At 39.8% G+C, this 22,413-nt stretch overlaps 1 protein-coding gene across 2 annotated transcripts in view; it reads right to left on the bottom strand.

Annotated features, from left to right (window-relative positions):
- The window catches only part of CAP2 (cyclase associated actin cytoskeleton regulatory protein 2), a 63,564-nt gene that overhangs the window by 19,711 nt on the left and 21,440 nt on the right, over window positions 1-22,413 (bottom strand). For both annotated transcript variants that reach the window (XM_068674794.1, XM_068674795.1), the window contains 3 exons: window positions 13,771-13,848; window positions 1,821-1,964; window positions 1,503-1,588 (listed from right to left, as the gene is read on the bottom strand). In XM_068674794.1, coding sequence (XP_068530895.1) covers window positions 1,503-1,588; window positions 1,821-1,964; window positions 13,771-13,848 — 308 coding nt within the window. The remainder of the gene's footprint in view (window positions 1-1,502; window positions 1,589-1,820; window positions 1,965-13,770; window positions 13,849-22,413) is intronic.

Here is a 22,413-nt window from a genome sequence, read left to right as displayed (position 1 = left end):
GCCTCTAGCACAGACTGCTTCTTGCAGGCAGGGTTGTCATCATCCTGCTAAGGCTCACCATCAACTGAAGAAGCACTAAAAGCTATTTGGAGCTCTGTAGCAGCTACTCGCACTCCATCTTGGAGTCCTGAATCTTAGAAAGTGAAATACCTGTGGGTTCTGTAAAATATTCTAGCTGCCAAGTTCACATGTAGCCAGCATAATGCTGGATCATGTAATAGTCTTCTGACTAAAATATTTATACATCAAGGATTTCAAAAGTACAAATCAAAAGCTGGCTCTGGAGTGATTCTTTGGGAAGCTTCAGTCTTCTGGTGGGGGAGTAAGTGAGAACAAGAAATATGTAAAGAAAGAGGAACTGCTTGTAAGATGTGTCCTTACTTATGAAGCTCCAAATAAGAATAGTTACTGAACCATGACTGCTATGGACTGGATGCCCACAGCGGCTTGGGTGCTTACCCTCTATTTATTTCCCTTGGAGCCTGATGTTTAATAGTGATGAGGATCTGGGTCAATGGGTTTAACCCAAAGCCTACAGAAGTCAAGAGACAGCCTTCTGCTGCTTTGGAAGACATTGTGATCTGGTCGAATATTCAGTGAAAAAATAGGAAAAGAAATCCTTATTAGGAGAGGAACTAACTTTATACCTAACTAATGCAACCTGTTTATACCTTTTTGTGAGACTTCTTTGCTTCAGAATAAGTACTTCCAAAGCTCCATTGTAAAAATCTTCAGTTACCTCAAGCAGGTAAACTAAGGCTTCAAGAGTAATACATAATACATATTTCATAGATAAATGTATCTAATATGATATACATATAAAATAAATAGAAATGTATACGTAAGGTTTATATATATTTATATAAAGTTTTCCTCACTAAAGAGGAAAAACTCGACTGCAAGTACTATTTTTCATTGAGGATATAAAAATAAAATCCAAAATCTGGCCTCCAAGTCCCACATCAATAGGATTTATACATGCATTATTTTTAGAAGGACCTGTATTTTTTCTCTTTCTCTGTCGACTCACAGATCTCGCTTATGGGATTGTTCTATGAATTCCTTGTGCTCTTTAAGAACAATTCAGTGGTACAGAAAAAAAATCACTTTGGAAACTATGGAAGTAGATGCTCGGCTGTACACACCTCTTGCCTAAAACACGTGTTTTCAAGCAGAAAGCAAGAACAGCAACAGTATGAGTACACAAGTGAGACAAGGACACACAGAAGCTAGCTAGCCAATTTTCTGGCACCCCAGAAAGTTAAATATAGTCTTACAACTGGCACAGAGTGAAAACCAGCATTGCTAGTGCTGCTGCCATTCGTGCTGCAATACGCTGCAGGTCAAAGATGAGGAGGGGAAAATAAACCACTGTGACCAAATCGTATCAAATGCTCTTTTGTTTACAAAATGCTTTGTGTGGTGGTGTTGTGAACCCTATTAGTATAGTTAATGCTCTCATCCTCACTGTGGCTAGTAGACACTGGGGCTTGGCAACATACCTGTGCTTGTAGTCCTTTAATACCCTGTTAGTATAAAAGGTAGCAGCATCATTCATCTCCTTGACATAAGGGCCTGGTTTAGGAGACTAGGACCATCAACCCATGGTAGCAGGAAACAACAGAAGGAGAAAGGAGGTAAAACATTAGTCAGACACCTTCCCTGATATATGAGGTATATTACAAACACCTTCTTGGGTGCAGTAGACTGAAGAACTATGCAGAGGAGACTACAAAGTTCTGCAAGATTTGGACCTATTCTGGGCCACGCCATCCAGAAGTAGATTTAGAGCCCTCCCAACTGCCCTGGGCATAACTTACCACTGCTATCCAACCAAGTGCAGGTATGCTTTCGCTGACGGCCGAGAGGTGGTTGAACATTTTACTTCCTCTGTTTCTTTCTCTGAAGTTCTGGATTTCCTGAATCTTCTCCGATATTGGCTTGAGAAGCATTGCCACCTCATTCTGAAAAAAGAACAAAAAAAAAAAGAAATGGAAAAAGAAGAGACACTGCTGTTAACAATGGACAGTCCAAAAACACCCTGCGGTTTAACGTTGTCCTCCCTGCCTATTGTTTTAACACTTGGAAGGAAAGGTCAGCATATTCTCCACATTAAAGTAACAATTTAATTACCCTGCTCTGGTTGTAGCAGCAAAATGCAGTTATTAATAATGTGTTGCAGCAAAAATTGTTCTCAGCACTGACAGCACATTTACATGCTGTCCTGGTTGAGAACCACAGAGACCCCGTATCTCGGAGTTCGCAGGATGTTTGCGTTTTTCATGTGATACTCCTGGATTATTTTTTTTTAGGAGTCTTTACACTGCCTTGAGTTTTTCGTGTTATTAACCAAGCTGTTCTTTCCATAGGAAACAAACTACTTGTTAGATTTATGGCCTCTTATCATCTGGCAACAAGACTGAGAAAGTAGTATGCTGAAGGCAATATCCATTTTAGCTTTCCCTTTTGGTAAGTTTTAATGTTTAAATTTCCTTCGTCCGCGAGTAATGTGGGAACATTTCATGGGAAACACAGTGCCTGCAAGGCATGGCTTGGGGAAATTCCCCTGTGTTCATCAGAAAGGAATGGTATCCAGGGGAATGACTGCTGAGCGGAAGGAATAGTGTCTGGAGTGAAGAGAACAGCAGAATGAATGTTGAGGCTATCCAAGCTCTTCTCCTCTGCAAAGTGAATGTTAATCACACGGACCCAGTGTCACGGAAAAACTAATGTAGAGCATTAACTTGCTGGGAAAAATTCTTCCACGCAGCAACAGCACATTGAGGGAGAAGCAGCCACCAGTTTACATGCAGAGGAACTGCTGTATGCTGAATGTTGCAACTTCATAAAATTTGTTTCTGTAAAACAGACTAATTCTTTATTGCCAATCTATGCCTGCAGAAGCCATGCTATGTCCCACCAAGGAGAGTGCACCAGTCTGATTTTCCCCGGCACTTCACTCAGAAGTCACTCGGCATACTTAGGTATTTCCCTGACCACATGGCAGGACTCCATATTTTTACTCCCCTTTTCTCAGCCCTACTTCTTCAGTGGAATTAAGTGCTTGCAGGGGAAAAGCAATCCTCATATTCTGAAGGACAAATGCTGTTGTGACACACACAAAGCAATGTGTATGTATGTGCTACTTGATCTCTGCACAATACTTCTTTCCAGGCTCCCACGAGACCTTGGCTTTACAGAATATTGTGTCACCTTAAAATGGGCATGTTTGCTCTGGATCAACGCAGCTCAAAAGACGCCCCCCGAAACAGGACAAAAATAGGTTCTGAGCTTTTGAAACAAAATTTGATCCAGCAATGAATGGAGCCTTAATATTTTAGAGATAATGTAATTTTGAGAAAGGCTTGGGCATCTGACATGCAGGGGATACTTGGCCTCCTCCTGCAACAAAGCGGGCTGGGAGAAAATGAATGTTTGCAGTATTACTAGGGGATGAAACTAGTTTTTGTTTATGGCTTAATGACCAGCATAAGTCATCATTTCTGAAAAAACCCTGAAACCTCCATGATTGGTAGCTCTGGAAAACTGATTTTGTTGCCATAACATGGTATAGTCTGCAGGAACTCTCCCTTCTCATTTCTGCTTGTTTACAGCACACTGCAGCTGGTTGGTTCTTTCTTATTTTTCCGGGAAATCTTCTAAGTGTGACAGTAGTTAGCAAAACTGAAATTTAAGAAAGTGCTCGTTCTGCTTTGATATGATGCCAGTTTTCCTCCTATACCGTCTAAGGGATATTTACAGTCTTTAGCTTACTGTGAATCTTCATGGCCCAGTTCCAGCCAAAGAGACTATCAGGGCTAAAAATACAGCTCGGCAGATGCCTGGTGTATCCAGACAGCGCTGGGAGGCAGCATGTTTCTGCGGATGGGGCACGCAAGTGGGTGTCCGTAAATGGGGCTTCTGTTTGCAGCTCTCCCGCCAAATTACCGCTTGGTTTTAGGAAAGCTGTGCTACCTCCGTGTCCTCCAGCTTCCTCTGTATGAAACAATGTTAACATTTTCTGGTTTTCTTTGTAGAACACATGGATATCTACAGACAGGAAGGCAAAATCAGGGCCGAACACTTGCCTGATGGTTACACAAGACCTGCTCCTCCTCCTCCTCCACTTGCATTGGTGGAAAAACTCCCAACCACTTTTGTGAGGGTTTCCTGTTACTGGTACAGGCAGAATTACTGTCCCTCAGACCACAGGACTTAACGTGTCCAGTGAATCAACTGTTTATAAAACTATAGTGAATTTAAGTAATTCCACAAAGAAGCCCACTGTGAGAGCTTTAAAGGTGAAAGAGATGTCGCTACGGCAAGTAGCTCAAAGCAACCATTCACTTGGCACTGTACTTACACCAAAACAATCCACAAATGGCTTGAGGGTCTCTTCAACTTTATCCTGTCTCTGCTTTGCACCGTAAGAGCTATCTAGCCTGCCTGCCTTCCACTCTGCATTTGTTTTATGCTGCAATAGTTGCTGCTTGTCTGGATGGCTGCACGTAACGTGTGTGTGTGTGTGTGTACACAAACTTCTTGTGATCCCAGCTTCTGTGTCACGGCCAGACACAAAGGAATAGAGGCCTGCAAGGAGTCACTTCATTGAGCCTTGTCTCCCTCCAGTCAGTTCTAAATTTTTAGTTAGTGATTAAACTGCAGATGAATTATGGTGTATATAGCATCTGGATAGGGAGAGGCTCATTAATTCTGGCACTAATCAGTCTTGTTTGGCTCCACAATACAGAACCAGTTGTGCTGAGGGTTCTAGAAGAATAATCTCTTTATTGCAATGAATATTAAAACAGCTGGTTGTTAATAAAATGATTGTCTATGCTGTATCTCCAAGAAAAAACGAATTCAAGGAGATGAATCAGAGCTGTTGGAAAAATCTCCAGCATGCCTTTGGCATGTGCTAGATAAGATTTCTTGTCATTTAAGACACAGCACAGTTGTTTAACAGAAATTTAACGTCTTTGTATAAACACCATTCCTATTTTAATATCACTTTTGCTGAAATGTTTAAAAATGCAGAAATGACACAACTTGAAAATATCAGAAGTAATTCCCAGTGTGCCCATGTCCCTTTTACGTTATTATTAAAAACAGGTTGTCTTTTTAAATATTAATACCTAAACAACCAGTCAACTCTGACCCATGTCTTATAATTCTTATCCTAAAATCAAGAGGAAGACTACTTCACTGAGGAGCAAAATCACTCAAAAAAAAAAAAAAAGTTAGAGCATGCAACAAGAACTGCCTTGGGCTTCAGAGATTTAGCAGTGTAGAGCTAACTTTATAAAAAGGCCTGGCATACCAGTGTTCCAACAAACCCCAATGAACAGACTTTTTTTTTCCACATTTTCACAGTACTCCCAGGAGAAATTCCCCTGATGACAGGTTTAACAGGACAGGGGCACTTGGATTTAATTCATAGAATGGGCCAACTGTTGAGTGGTGGTTTTTTTTTTGGTGTGGTTTGCCTATTTAGGCACACTAAAACGGAGTGGCTTGCTTAAACTTTGGTGTTTGAGCAAGTGACTACTTGAAAATCTCAGCCTTCATTTGGGAAAACTGTTTTTTTCGGGACCGCTGTTGTTCAGAAACCTACCAGCAAGGCGCAAAACCCAGCAGGTAAACAAAAATACAGCTTTTAAAGATGTTATGCATTTGAAGCTAATCTTATAGGGTTTTGAGGGGTGAAGATTGTTAACTGAAGAACTTTTATGTTGATGGGTGGCAACACAATTCAGACCTCGCTATTAAAGTGTTTAAACCAACCTGGCCTATTATGAAAAATCATGGCGAGAGAACAAATGCACTTTCAAGTTATGCTAAACGAGGGGGTGGCAACCTTTGGTGTAGGAGCAGGAAAAGAAAACTGAGAGCATTTGGTATCAGCAGCCCCTTTATTTTACTCAGCTGCAGCCAGAACAGCATAACTACAACCTTCAGTCCATGTTGTCTCCGGTCTACAGTTCTGTTATTTACTTTTCTTCCATCAATTCAAAATCTCCATCATACTTGCATTATATTTTTCACAGGCAAATTTGAAATACAGAGTTGATTTGAATCAGCTGTCTTTGTGTATGTTGGCAAGTCTAATGGGAATGGTTCTGCAGTGCAAAACGGTTGGTGCTGAGGACCTGACATTCATACTACACATGTTTGGGGGTACAAACCCAGAAAAAACATTGCCCCCCTATGAACTAAACCACTTAATGGAGACATAGTCATTACATCTGCCAACAGCCTGGTGTGGCTCCATCCCACACTTTTAAGGGGTGAAAGATATCATGGATGGCATCCACCACACTCAGTTCTAACAACTTCAAGGGTGAGCATCCGCTCTCAGCTGAGACTTAATTCCCTCTATTGTAAATGAAGGAAAAGATGTCCCTGAGGAATCCTTTCCATCTTTAATAGATGATACGGTATGAAGACTGCACTCAAGATATGCTGCCATTAAGTGTAAAGAGAGCCCAGAATGACACCTTATGCCTTGACAGTTAAAGCTGAAAAGCGCAATCCCATTCTGTGTCTGTAAATCTGCAAATAAGTCTTTAAAATTGGAGTTGATTTTTTTTTCCCATATGTGTGTATAAGAAGGGCTTGTCTTTTTTATTGCAGCTGTGTGTCAGTTTGAATGGAATCAGCGTTCAGATTAGGCTGAGGAATAATCTTTCTATGAGGTATATAGGAAATATTTTTTTTTCAGATGCAAATCTAAGCTAGCTAGTAACTAAGCTAGTTAGCCTCCAAATCACACTGCTCATGGTGAAAATCTGGACTTCTCAGACCCTTACCTCTTTTAACTTTCCTTAGTTCTCCCCCGGTGAAGCACTACCACTTCTTTGTTGGCAGTTGCCAAACTTCTTTTTGCACTGCTCATCCCCATCTCTCCTAGCAGGAGGTGTTGGTACCAGGGTTTTGCTCTTACGATTGCAGTCTAGCCTCCTGCACCCTAGTGTGTTGCTTTCTCTGGAAGCACTAACGGCAGGCAGAGGCCATCAGCGAGATCTTTCTGCATGATGACCACATTCACATCCCTGTAGTCCTCTGATATTTCCAGGGTTCAGAGGTCTCCTAACTAACTACAGAGAGGCGGGAATTTATTCCGTTCTCATCTTCTTAGGCTGTAAATCTGAACACAGGGGTGTAACAACTATTTGTCAGTAGCACGGGTTTGCCCATGTCAACTCACTGCCACGCAATAGCAGGACCATGGCGCAGGGAGACAGAGCTGCAGAAACGTCTGGTCAGCGTCATCAACACAGAAGCTTACATGCATGTGTGTGCTTCCAAAGTGACTTAACTGGTATTTGGCATTTATTCCTCTTAGATCGCACATAAACCCTCAATCTAACTTTAGCTGTAGCAGTTTTGTGCTTGTGAAAATAAAAAATGGGAACACCAACCCCAAACCCCACACGACGAGTTATTAATTTAGTCATTCACGGGTTTGTTTTGAAACGCTGACTCTTACAGAGAACAGATGGAGAGGAACGTGAAAGGCACATAGCTGCTGACCAGTGGAGAACTCCAGGGCCTGGTACGAACTGTGTGCATCAGTTTCCAGCAGTGCCGAATCACTCCAATACTTTTGGCCAGGACTGTTTGGCTGTTCTTTAAATGGACTTGAATGCTCTACCTATTGTTTTCCTTTCCACTACAGCTCCCCATGGGCAGCACGTTCAACAAGGAGGGGTTCTCCTGCTTGAGGCACACAAGCCTACAAACATCCCACACCTCAACAACAACTACACAAATTAACTTTTTCAGCCTTTTGATTTACTCCTCAACCATTGCTGTTGTGATTGTAGTCCATGCCAGTGTACCCCTGAGCATCTGAAGTAACAAAGTTCTGTCAGAAAATGGTGTTCTGTGGAGCCACACGTGTTTTGTGCACCACTTGTGAGATCTGACAAGTTTTTGTTAAGGGCATCTAGGTTTCACATGGACATGTCCCAGGACAGGGATGTCCTGGGCTTCCAGCCCTGGACACTCAAGTGGTTCACCTGGGATCTCCCCAGTGAAAAACTGTAAGACTATTTTCAGTTCAGTAAGAAGCCTCGGAGTGGTTTTGGTCTGATTCAGACCAAAATAAAACCAGAAAAAATTTGGAATAAAATGTCAACTTGAAAAGCCCTGCTTTTTAGTCAGCTGTAGCCCCAGTGCTTTCCCTTGTAGCAGATCACGCACAGTCCAAAAATCCTGGGAAACAATTGGGTAGCACAGAGAAAGGAGCATACCGGTTTGGATTCGTGTTTAGCAGAAATAAAGAACATGATGCTTAATGAGAAAAGGAGTGTCCCATCAGCATAGTTCAGTGGGTTCTCACATGGCACAGTATGAACATGAACATTGCTATAGGGATTGAAAAGTAGTCTGGTGAATTTAGGATGTTATTTTAGGGCACAGGAGAACTCCAGTAAGAGCCTATGGGATCCCCAGCAGGTTATGTCAGATGTGTATGCTGGACAACATGCAGAGTGCCATCTTGGATAATGTCTTCCTTACAGGGTGATTCTGTTCTTAGTCCAAGTACAGGTGTACTGGGCTAAAACAGTGCAAGGAGCCCTTGCTTACTGGAGCCTGCTTCTTACACAGACCATGAAGTGCTGGAGAATCTCTGCCTGGTGGCACTATGTGAGCCAGTCTAGACGTAGGTGCTAATGTGCCTCTCTGCCTCTGTTTCTCTTCTGCACAGGCTGGGAGACGATCTGGTCCTTCTGTATTCCTGGATCCTGAGGGGTCTCTGGGCCTTCTTACATCCTAGTGCACTGCCCTCAGGGCAGAACCCAGTCTCAGATGCCTCACTCTTTTCATTGCAGGGGCTATCAACCTGGGTGTTCTGGCAAACACAAATGAGGAAGGAGAAATGGTGCAAGCAGACCTACACAATCAGAAAATGTCATGAGCCTGAGGCTGGTTAAATGCAATCTAACACCTCTGAGACAAAATCACGAGGTAACAGGTGCCAGGGGGCTATCTGGAGACTGACAATACGCTTCCAGTGACGCAGTAATCAAGGACTAAAGTGGACCTGAAACTAGGTAAAGAGTTTGCAACAATATCCAGAAATGAGCCTGTGAACACTGCAAGGCAGCAATTGAACACTGTCAGTTGGTCCATCACTGAGGCTGTGACCACGCGTCGCATGCAGTTGTAGGCGTGCTGATAACAAAAATATGTCAACAGTTTGGCAAGATTTCAGAGGACAGGAGGGGGGAAGGGGTTCCCTTTGGAGCTCAGGATTCTCAGGCTCTGTCCATGTCACTCTTTGGCCCCCTCTGTAAATTGGAGACCTGAGGACCTTAAAAGGACTGAACCAAATTCTTCCTTAAGCTATTTCTAGATACAAAGGTGCAGGTTCGCAGCAGTCAGCTAACTTAAGTAGAATGGCAGCAAAACTTGTCTCTAACTCTTTTGCGTAAGTAAGTAATGAGTTAACAAGACAGGGAGTATCCTAGTCTTTATATTTTTGGAAAACAGTAAGGGTGACTCCAGTAGATATGAGGAAAAGGAGTGGGAAATGGATTGATGTAAGCCAAAAAAAAAAAAAAAGTCAAGGTAATAAGAAAACAAATCCTGCTAGGATGCAAAATAAGAAATCCCACGAGTCCTGTTACTGGAGTAATTTAAAAATAGAAGAGAGAAAAAAATGAGCAAACCCAAACTAACAGAGAGTAGGGAACTGTAAATCTCCATCTTTAATTTCTATATAAAAATTCTGAGAATGACTCTCCTCAAAGAAATTACAGAACTATTCTGTTTCTACAATGCATTTTTTGCTTGACTATGAAGAAATCAAAAACTTTAGGATTTGTTCTTACGGTTCTCAATATAATTTCAAAAAACAGTTTCCTGGGTATAATTTTTTCCCATTTTCTAAGTGGGAAAAAGAAAAAGAAAAAGAAAAAGAAAAAGAAAAAGCCCTCCCTTATCTCTCACTTTCCTATGTATAGACTCCAGATATTCAAGCAAGGTATTTAATTGGAATGTGTCTGCACAATGTTATTAATTAAATCCATGAGTTCTGTCAGTCATATGAAGTCAGCATTTTAGTTTAATGAGAAATTACATAATAAATTACGGTCTGAATTGCATCTGTAATTTAAATCTGTTTGCAGTACTTGTTATCATGAGTTGCTTTCATTCAGTTTTGCCTACTTACAAGGGCATTTTTCTGTTTGTAGGAAGACTTAACTTCAAACACACTTAAATAAGGCCTCAAGTCAACAATGTCAACATACATACCATGACTTCATTAACAAAAACCTCACCCTCTTCACGTAACAAGTCTAAGGAATAAAGTGAATGTGAGTAGCTCCTGATAAACACAGCAGCAACTTACCTTATTCTAGAACTATTTATTGCTGTGAGCTTTATAATTGGTAATTAATATTAATACACATAATTAATATTTAAAATACCACATAATTACATTTATATATTTATAAATTATTATTTATATATTCCATATAACATATAGTTATCAATATATAAAATTAATAATTAAAATTTTGAACACAAAGTGAAATGAAACAACTCATAAAGAGATATATGATATGATATATAAATCACCATTCACAATGAATTCAGTGCCATGCCTTTGAGCAGTGATCAATGTTAGTATTCAAGATCATTAAAAAAAAAAACAACTTGATAAACAGATAAAGTTGTTCAGTAAGACTAATAACTTTTAAATTATTATGCAATATAATATAATAATTTTACAGTCCAAGTTGTATTTGACTTAGACTACAGGGAGAAGAAAATTGAGAACCAGGCTATATCATACTTTTTTGTGAAGGTTTATGTGAAAGGTTTCTTTAACATGTTATATTCTGAATTGCCCAGGCAATATGCTCTCAAAATGCCTTTTAAACAACTTCTCCCAGAATATAACAATAGTCTAATTTCTTTCCAATTCACCATCTTCTTTCTGCTATCTCTCTATAATAAACAACTTATAAGTTTTTTAGTTTTAACATTTGAAGTTTGGCGTCAGCAAATAATTTCTAAGAAGTGGATAAACTCAAGAATTCCATCCTGGTGAATGAGCCTGCATCCCGCAGCCATTAACTGGGACATACACAAACAGGAATATCAAACAGTGGTTTTGCCATGTGATCTCTTCCCCTGCACACACAAATATAGAACATGACCATAAAAAGTAACAGAACATGCTCTCTGCTAAGTAATTTATTGCAGTTGATGCTAGATCGGTATGCCAGCTGGAATTACCTTCTCGGCTCCTACTATTTTCACATATACAGATAATAAAGGCTGTGCACTGCAGCAGATTCCAAGTGAAAAAATATCAGCATCATTATCAAGAAGCAAAACTCTGCAACAGCAACTTAAACAGGCTTAACTGTTTGAAAATGTTTGCTGGTGACTCACAGAAGGAGTTAAAGACCTAAATGAATCCTAGAGCCTTCAACATTTTCATAGAGGGGAAAAAATACTGCTTTTTGTATGATAGGTATTTCTCTTCTCCCTTTGCTAAGCAAAAAAATATCTAAGGATTATTATACATATAGGAGCTTTCTTTGTGTTTGAATTCCTTGTTCATTAGTTTGTAAGCTGCAAGAGCTGAGCTAATTTATTTTTCCAGGGCATTTTCCCCTCCCTCTTTTTTTTTTTAAAGGCACCATGTATGACATCCCAACATGACAGGAACTCAGTAAATCCCCTCAGTCTCCACACCGCTGTCTCTGAATGTCTGCAAAGCTACTATGCCATAATCGCAACTCGCTGGCTCATTCACAGCTTTACATTATAAAGCAAACAGTCTAGACAGCTGAATGACAGAATTACTCTCTTTTCTGTTGCATTTATAGATATGCTGTCATCTTCATTTGCTTTTCTCTACTCTGTGCATTCTGATACCCTAATGACTAGCTTTCCTGTTTGGATTCCACACTGACTCTGTGGCTCTAGGCTGTAAATACAACCCGAGCCCAGAGAACATCACACCAATAAAGTCCTGGGGGGTAAGAACCCCACTGCTTTCCCTCCATAGGGTTATCTGGTGCTAAACAGCTTTTTCAAAACTGTTAACCAATATGGCTTTGCAAAAGGATCTTTTTTTTTGCCAGTGAGATGCAGATAGAAAGAGCCTGATGCCTGGAACTGTCACTCTCTGCAGTGGAAAATACTATTCAAATTGCACAGAAAAGGCAGCCTTCAATTAGTTTCAGGCTGTCTATAGTATAGCTGAATGTAAATCTGAACAAAAAAAAATATGTGCAAAAAGGAGAAAAGAATTAACAACCTGGTTTTGGATGCCTATCAAAAAGTATACCTAGCAGTCTTTATGTTAAAAAAAAATAAATCAGTAATTGGACTGGGTTTGTTGTCACTGAGGAAGGAAGCTTAACCTGTAATATTCCTGGTATTTTACCTTGGAAATGATGTGCACACACATGTATTGTGGCACTTCCTCTGTGCTAAAAGATAGTTAGATGAAAGCAGAGAAAATCACACTGATACCACGTTATCACAGGAGGCCATATAAATAGCAAGCCATAGCTTTTTCGGTCACCGGAGCAGGGACACCAGCAATTCAGAACACTGCATTACATTATGGGCCACTGGAAACTGTTCATTGGCAAATATTTTACCTATGAGCACGAAGAGTTTTGTGGGCCACTGGGTGCAATTGTATTCACAGCCAATATAAATGACTGCTTGAGGCCTGCACCAGTGGGAATTTTGCCTGTTCTCTGTGAGTCATGACCCACTTCTACTCTCTGAGATTAGGGACAGCTGCAAAAACAACTGATCCCTTCTTACTTGGAACTCTACAAATCTGAAGTCTCACCTGGAATATCTGTGTTTTTTTTTTCTTTTTTTTCTTTTTTTCTTTTTTTCCTTGAGTATACTTGTCATTAAAATGTACTGATTGGAAAAACTTTCAATCTGTGTCTCAAAGATCCACAATGACAGTGAGGTTTCAATAATTCGTACGAGTAGCAGGGAGTTCTGATTTGAGAATACAGATTTTAATAAACTATGGAGCAGGGAGCTGAGAAAAAGACAGAAGTGGAGGACACAGTGAGCCTGTGCAAGTGAAGTCTTGATCCTCTGCACACTCCCAGAAGGAAGGGTCAAGGGTGATCCCACAGAAGGGCTACCGGATCACCATTCCCAGGAATGATACAGTGCTACTGGGCCCTACTGAAACCACAAATGACATACCGTAACAACTCCACAGCTTCCATGAGCTTTCTAGTTGTGAGGGGTTACCGCAAAAGTAAATAAATCAAGTTGATATAAAATGCTTTTTTCTTTTGTTGACAAAAAGCCCTGCCTCTCTTCCAAAACTAGCCTAACCTGGACCTCAGCCTGGAGAATATGCAGTCTAGGAGCTAGTATTGATTCTTTTTCTCTCAATAGCTTATTCCCTCACTTCAGAGTCGATCACACAGCAACCCTGTGGAGCTAGCAAAAAGCCATTGTATTGCATAGCATTTCCAGCTTCTAGAGAAAAACTGATCCCACTTACAGCCCTATAAAGAAAACCTCTTTTGGTTTCTGCAGTGATCTTATATGTATTGGTACAGAAAAGGTTCTTAACTCTGAACCATGTCTTTCTGATTACAGCAGTATCATGCTAATAACACTGAAAGCGAGCCTCTAAGTGCACTACATAAATAAAGTAACAAATAAAAGCAAATTCAGGGACTGATACAAAACATAAAGGAACATGGCCTTTTTAATACAGTGCCTCTCGAAACTCTAGGTTAGTTTTCTTACCTCTTGAGGCTCTTGACACTGAGATGCTAACACCAGGAAAGATCTTTGTGCTTGGAAAGCAGCACGTACCATCTCTGCCTGTAAGGAAAGGAGAAATATACATTAAACCTTAGCCTGTAACCTTCAGTACCTCTGTTTGGCAGCTCAAAGTCAAGTGTGACAGCTCAAATCTTTCTTGCTGCTTCTCATATAAATCCCAGCAGAGCTGACTGGAAAAGGAATGTATTAAAATACTAGCTTAGCTATATATTTCTTTGGAAATCTAAGGTTAGGTTTCCTATCTTATTCAGATAGGAAATAAAATGAGTTGATAGGCAGTCTTAGGCTTAACATGTATGAGATTAGTCATGGGAGGACTTACCTTTAACACTTTAGAGAATGTCTAGGCATTTTAATGGCAATATTTTTATTCTGAGTGCATGATAACAACTTACTAGTGCTGAAACTTCTAACCTGCAAACTTTCTGTTGCACTGTAGTCTAGCCTGTAGTGATGTTTAAGAAGAATTGAGCTTGGCTTATTTGCTGAGGGACTGTGCTGTAATCCATTCCTTGCCTGTATTTCTGTGAAGACCCAAAAATCAATGACTATGAGAGAAGGTGGTTGAAGATTTTGGGGCAATCTCCTCCAACAGAACTTCAGAATTTGTGTTAAAGCTGCGTCTGACAGGTTTTTTTGAACAATACACATTTTCTGTATATTATGAATGATGTATATTGATTTGAATTCAATCAGTATTCCAATATCACCTCACGCAAGTGGGTGAGTAGTGACTAGAACAAAGCATCAGCGGCACAGAAGAGAACTATTCATAAGTAGTGTATATTGCTAAATAAAACCAAGCCAAACCAAATGCAGTTAAGTTAATCTAATATGAATGGGTATATTTATAACCACTTTGTGAAAGGGTGGGGAAGTTCATGCTGTTTTTCTTTGGGGTTTCTTCAATCTAAAAAGAAAACAAGTAAATTTTATATACAGGCCTATGTGGATGCAACTTAAAATACATAAAAGTCAGGAAATCCAAAGTTGCAGCAAAGTAAAACAGCCAAATTGTGTTTATCCATCTTAAAATGTGATGGCATGAATAAAACATTATCTGTTAGGATGAAAATCCCTGCAAGGACAGTAAAAGAGGCCCAACTTGGACAGTATTTAGGTAGAAGGTGGTGTTATGATCTGACAGGCTGAGATTTGGAAGAGGGCAATCATTTCTATAAATGGATAAAGAAATAAATTATAAGGGAAATTGTATGAGCATAAGAGACGTAACCTCTCCAGACACAGACATAAATATCATCAATAATAGCAAGGTTTAGGTATTTTTAGACATTTCAGGAGACTGACTTTTTGGTACAGAAATTTTTAAAACAACAACATGCATGGTTATTTTAAGCTTAGTTTTTGTGCGTGAGGAGGATCTTGCAGAACAGCTGACCAAAAAATAATATTCTAGGAGGAAGTGATTATGAATGGATTCAGTTCTCCTTATATTGCAAGGCAGACAAATATAAATCTATAGATTGATATTTTAGAATGGCAAGCTTTTAGAAAATAGAAAAATAATTGAATGAAGATGACTGGCCTGAGGATCATAATGAACTGAATGCAGGAAAGAATGGATTTGCATTAATAATGGAAATAATCTATGCATGCTGGGCAGGAGGGAGAATTTGTGAGAAATGGCTAGTCTCTGGGTGAATAAATGACCGAAGCAAGATACTAAGAATAAGTACAGAACCTACAAAAAGTGAGAAGAGGCCTTGATTATCAGGGAAAACTTTGTTTCAGGGATTATAAAATAAAGAAGCAAAGGGATGAAGGATAAATGCCTTGTTGAACTACGTCTAGCACAGAGAAGCAAAACAAAGCAATAGTTTTTTTGTTTGTATTTTGATTCTACTGGAACAATAAAGAAATCAAGCGATGAAGTGAGGCCATGGCAGTGACCTCAAGGGTAAGTTGGGCATCCTTATGTTGTTCTTGATGTCTAACTTAGCTACTGTTGAATAAATACTTTTCCCCAGTCTTCAAGGAGCTTGATATACGTGAGGATAATTAAAGGATAACTAAGGAGAATGATGATAGGTCAATGGGAATTTTCCCAGTTGAAAGGGAAGTCAAATATATGAGTCATTGGGCCCATATGATCTTTGTTCATTACTGCAGACCTTGTTAGATGGAAGCACAAGTATAAAAGATTTTTCATACCTATCATTTACAGATAGTACCAGGTGAAAGAAGTATGCAACAATGGATTGGGGAAATATACCCAAGAAACAGGAAAAAAAAGTGTGCCAACTGCTTTCATGGGTATAAGTTTGACTTCAGCACCATGCACATTTAGAACAGATTCAAAACGAGTGATTAAAAACAGAGATGCAAATTAAAAATGAGAGAAATTGCAACGTGTTATTTTCTGTGGTTAAAATCATTACTGTTGGGGATTGTTTTGAGCTGTCAGTTTCTTAGACAAGGATAATAGACCAGATCTAGTCTATAGAGATATTACATAAAATGCTGTTGATCCTCGGGGGAAATCCTTACTTTAGGTGAAAATAATGCAAATTTGTATAAAAATTCTAGGTTAGAGAAGAAGCTGGAAAAAATGGAGACAACAGTAGGGTATACTACAGAAGGTGTTATTTGAGAGGAGGGAAGTTGCTAGCCTTGTTTCTTAGGGTTACTTTAAAGAACCATCACTATGTTTGTTAGTGTTCTAGGAGCAAAAATTACGTGTACACTCATAAAATTTGGAGGCAAAACAAAGTTGTGAGGTTTAATACTATTGAGAATGGCTTACTCATCACTTGAGAAGAGTAAGATAACTTTGTTGTCACAGGTAATATGAACAGGACAAAGTTTAGCAGTTCTATCCTCCTCCTCCCCCTGCAATTTAAAACAATGCTAAATTTGGGGTGTAAACAAGGAACTGATTGATTAGAAATGCTGAAGACTAGAAAATGTAGGTAGAAAAGCTAGGGAGCCAGCTTTGTGAAAAGCGTTTATACATTTCTGCAATGTACGTGGCAAAACATTTCCTGGTATTCCTCAAAGAACCAATGTTATTTTAAGATAGAACTTTGCAAGCTGATAAAACAGAGCATAAAACAAGAGCAAAGTTCTCTTAGATAGAGAAAATTAAGCCTGTTTTATGAATTCTTCAACATATACTGAGCTGGTAGCATCAATGAGATTTGAAAAAAAAATGTGTCTGTCATTTTGTTTACGCTGTATTAAATCCATGCTTTTGGGTTCCCACTGGTAACTCCTAGAGACTGAGTAGGACTTTTTTCTCCACTCAAGACTACAACCTCCACTCAGACTACAATGTCACAACTGGTTTCTTGTCAGACTTTTACTTATTTTCTGCCAAAGCACTGGAATTTGATCATAGCTAGAGACAGACTGTTGGAAAATGTACAGTGATGTTCCTAAAGGACCGTCATTGCCTCATACACGTGCCTTGCTCATCTGACCAACGTGAAACTATTGTTGGATGTGGCATCAGGATATACTTCTCACCCAGACAAGTATCACTCTTTTATATTTATCAGACTGTGATCAAGGCCACTTTCTCAAATTGTTGGGGAGGTGTCTCTTAGAAGTCTCTTGCTGTTAAGGGCACCTATGACGTTAGTAACACTCTTGAGTTATTCCTCTGGTACACTAAAGTTGTTTCACATTTTTTTATTACCCCCTATTTATTGTAGGACATTGGAAACATTCAGTGGTCAGAGGACTACATACTGCTGACTGTGGATACTGTATCCCCAAAGTATATCCAGCCTCAAAGGCATTTAGCTGTATGAAAAGCCAAGCACTCACATCTCACACCTTTGAATTTAAATTTTAATGAAAATACTAACACATTCTGTGTGCTTTTACAAGCACAGTTTTAGAGGACTTCTGCCACGGTTACTCCCTTCTTTCTTCAACAACATTGAAAATGGGATTCTGAGTTTTACTACATCCGAGCACGCAGTATTTCTTTCCATGCATCCCACTGAAGTATTAGAAGAGCTTCTTCTCATTACGGATGCAGTAGCTCAGTCTATCACCATCCCAGTCCTTTCTCTGAGTCTTTGAAGTGTGACACTTCATTGCTACTTCCTTCTATTTAGCAGGCAGGCTGTGTAGCTAAGCAGACAGCACTCTTTTTTTTGTTATTTTATTATAGGGAGCTGACTCCTTCATTAGACCCCCATATCCATTGAAGACTAATGAGTGAAAATGGATTTCACTCATTTCACTCAAATGGATTTTCAGAGGGGATTTTTCTCAACAGCTTGTGATACTTAGCCAAGAGATTGCCACAGAATAAATCAGCTGAAACTCTTTCAGCTATAAAGAATGATAGTAATGAGGCCTGGGTGTCAAAAATGCATGGGAATCATGAGTAAATTTATCAGAGTAGACTGGAACACAAACTTGCACACATTTATCTGCAGATAGAAATGGGATATTTAGGAGCAACAGATACTTGACGTCTAAAAACTTTGCGTAATCTTTTTGGGCTTCTTAGGATTGTGCATGGATACAGCAATCATCAGACAGATTCTGCAGCTGAGGTAAGCATACTGAAGGAAGCAAATTCCTCAAAACCTTTCCTGCTTTGTTTTAGCTGCTTGTGTTAAAGGCTGGAGAAGATGGCTGTGACCAGGCCTGAATGCCATGGCTGTCTGGTATGCTATTCCCTATCAGTAAACTCAGGTGTGCTTGGTTGCCTTAGGTGGTTGGTATGGTTAGAAGAGAATTTTGACGTTTTCAACGTCAGCCCAGTTCCACTCCTGTTGAAATCCAAGGCTGACTGCAGTGAGTAGTCACCTCTCCGTCCCCATCACAGTCACAGCACAGACAGCCCGCTCTACAGTTAAGCCTGAAGAAGTTAATGGAGGAATCATACATATCTAGAAATCATCTTTTTAATGACAACACGTTTAACCTACTCCGTCACAGTACGGTGCTAAGTTTTGATATCTCCCATAAATGACTGCTCAAAAAATTGCCAGAGGCTGTGAGAGATGTCCAAGGGCTCCGACCTGTTTAACACAGCATGAGGGTGGATTCCACCCCAACTCCCATCGTTTCAGACTGTGTTGACATAGCTGCACTGAACCAGAAGCTTCAACTGCTACCAGCCTGGTTTGGGAAAGTTCAGTTCTCCAGAGCAGACATGATCTTAGGATCTGCCTCTTTCGCATTTTAAACATTTTATTCAGTCTAAGTTGCCCATCACTCTGGTATCCAAGCAGTAATGAATACAAACATTATTTATGTGACAGCAGTTTGGCAAACTACAAGAGGAAGACTGGCACATGCATTCAGATCTCAAGTTACAAGTAAATTCAGCCTTTGGAAAAAAAAATCAAAACTAAATAGAAGTAAGAGAAACAGACCGATGATTTCCTAATGAAATTTAGTCAATAAAATTAACCTATTGACCCGATAATATTAAATTTGACAAAGGTAATTATATTTAATAACGTATTTCCTCAGTCACAGAACTGAAAAGAAGAATGTAAATATCAGAATCCACTGAACTTCTGTTGGTGGAGAATGACACACATGCACATATATACCCTCTGACATTACAAGTGATATTTGTAAATCAAAACACAGATATGTATATGTTTTGGATTTCTGAAACAAACTTACTGACTCTATTCTGAAACAAAATATTAAACAGGACATGGGGGAAAAGAGTGGGGATTTAGTGATCCTGAGTTTTAATCATAGTTTCTGCAGAAATAATTTTGGGTCCTTTGGGTCTAAGAAGAGACACAGTGACTGATGGCAAATGACATCTACAGACAGAGCTTCACTGCTGTGAGCAAATACCCCAATCTCTCTGTAAAGGGAACAGGACTGCCAGGGGAAGAGAAACAGTCTGCCTTTACATTCTGCTTCCAACAGCCTCTTCAAAATGAAGTGGTGAAGTGGCTGGTGGCTTGAAGGGCAAGAAATGGAAAAAGAACGGAGTTTAGATTAAATATGGGGCTGCCATAGAAACTATCCAGGCCAGCTGAAGAGACAGCATTTATTTTGTACAGCTAATTGGCTGATATAGATTTATTTAAAACTGGGCCAAATGCTGACGAGTCAGTGGCAGCTCTCCAAACAGTGCACTTTATACTGGAAAAGAAAAAGGGAAGAAAGAAAAAAAAAACCTGTCACCTTTCTCTTACTGGTCCATACAGAAAACAGGGTTGAAATTGTCGTAAAAATTGAAGTCAGTGGGAGATTTGCTATTGATTTTGACAGAGCCAGCCTCCACCTCAGATACTTGCTATTTTCAGACAGACCCATTTGGCTACCACCAATCAGCTGTCCCGCGTTTTTTATGTATTTATTTATTTATTTGTAGCGTTTTTCAGCCTCCATAGCGATGTCTATATTAGGGAATTTTTGCTAAAATTTCTCAGCATTGCTACTGCCGGTCCAGTACCAAGCTGAGGTTAGAGCAGCGCCGCTCTCTCTAGCTGTTTCTGTCTGCCAGCGTGCGAAACGCTGTGTCATGTAACTGCACACAGCACCAGCCAGCATTATTTATTTGTTATTTCAGAGTAGCATCTGCATCTAGGTTCACTGGTTTGACCTTTCAGTGAGCGGGGCTGTGACATAAAACACTCAGGGCTCTCACAGCTCTTATGTCTGGTGAAGCCCAAGCAGTATTGGTCTTAAAGATCTTTCAGTGCTAATGACCTAAGACAGATGGATAGTTACTGTTTGGGCTAAGCTGTTCCTCACTTGTCATTTTATTTCTCTGTATTACACAAGCTGTAGAGATGTAGGGGAGTCTCACAGAGATCTCGGGGATCTGCATGTCTTGTTGACGTGTGTTGACACGTGCTTTTGCCTGCACTGGCTGCAGGAACCCCAGTTATTTCTCCGATGGACTGTTTTGCCACTGAGGTCTGCTGCTAAGCATTGCCCCTCCCCATCCACAGCAGTGGCCTTACAAGCTCTTCTCAGTGGAGGTCCAAATACATGCTGATGAAATATCTGAAAAGCTGTGCATGCTTTAGGATGGCATTCACGTGTCCCCATTTTAACAAATAAAAGTTCTAGGAACTCCAAATGCTTATCATTGTAAATTAAAAAAGCTACAGCACTTGTTTAGGCATCACTTGATAAATATACTTTTAGCAGTGTTCACTTGGCACTCTGTAAAGGACCTTACTTCCTGACTTTCTGTGTCTGAAAAATACTGAATAAAAAGAGTGGAGATTCATCCTTTTCTAAAAATTGCACTGTCTTCAGCGAGAGAGCTTGGAGAAACAGGCTCATATATTGACATGGCATTTTGCATGTTCTGCCTCTCGCACACTTCAGGACAACTTCTGACATTATTACCCACCTCTTCCTGCAAACAGTCCCACAGAGCTCCCTAAAAACACCTCAAAGGCTAAAAATGCCAGAATCCGTCTCCTGGTAGCTTCACTTCCACTTGTGTTGCCTTTGAAGAATCCCAGACCAAAATGCAGTAATATGGAAGGAAGTTCATATATATGAACTATACAAGGGGTTCTATAGCAATAATTAAGGTTTCTTCCCACCTGGAGCATGCTTTGCTTTTCAGAGGTGCTAAATACCGAAAGGCCAGATTTACTTGGAGGTTGGGCCTCAGCCTCTTTGAAAGGCAAGGTAGATATCGACATGCATGTTGATGGGATTGAAAAGCAACTCTGACCTAAGGTTGTTCTTTAAACAGGACATGTACTGAAACAACAAAAAATAAACATTGCAGCCTGGAAGAACTACTTTGAGATCTTTAAACCAATCTTTTTATTGTAGCTCTGAGCTCTAGAATAAAACCCAGTTAAATGGATGAGACAAAATAGCAAAGATTGAGCTGTTTTGCAGTTCAGATTAATTGTAGAAATATATAGTTCAATTTATGGATGTCAGTAGACTAACAGAAGTGAGCAGTGACAGTGACATGGTTTAATTTCTCCCAGTGGGCTCTTCAGCATTCAGAAATCTTGCCGTATTGATCATGCAATTCAAACTGTAAAGAGGCAACACATATCTTTAGCCACATTTTATCCTCATCACTCCTGACAGCACTCCCAGCTTATTTAAAACAACATTCAAACTGCGCATTGGTTTCCCTTGTGGCTTAATTCTCATTATCCACTGAACTCCTTTTTACTAGAAACTGACTGAAGAGCCAGATTCTGAGCTCATTGTCTGTTTTTTTGCTGACTACAATGAACAGCCTTCTCAGTTTCCAATCCCAGCATTTCTATACACTCAAAACAGTTGCAACCACCAACTAACAAAATAAAAGCAGGTCAGGGATGGGGTGGCAGCATGAGTGAAAAGACTGTGCATGTGCTTTTTGGAAAGAATGGGACCGAAAATTAATAAAAGACTCGCTCAAAGCCTGTAGCAACAAATGACGTCAATCAAGTACGGGAGATAAGTGTCATGGTGTGGTACTCAAAACTCAAATGAAGTTGGTTTTGTTTTTTAAAAACAACAACAAAAAAACAACAATGGATACATATTTTTCAGCTTGAAATATATGGGTTTAACTAGTGTTACAGCTCCAACATGAAAAATCATAATTCCTCATTAATTAACTTCTTTACTGAAAGGGTTGTTAGGCACTGGAACAGGCTGCCCAGGGAGGTGGTG

The sequence above is a fragment of the Anas acuta genome, chromosome 2 (assembly GCF_963932015.1).
Source record: "Anas acuta chromosome 2, bAnaAcu1.1, whole genome shotgun sequence".
Lineage (NCBI taxonomy): Eukaryota > Metazoa > Chordata > Aves > Anseriformes > Anatidae > Anas > Anas acuta.
This window is presented reverse-complemented; position numbering and strand designations above follow the sequence as displayed.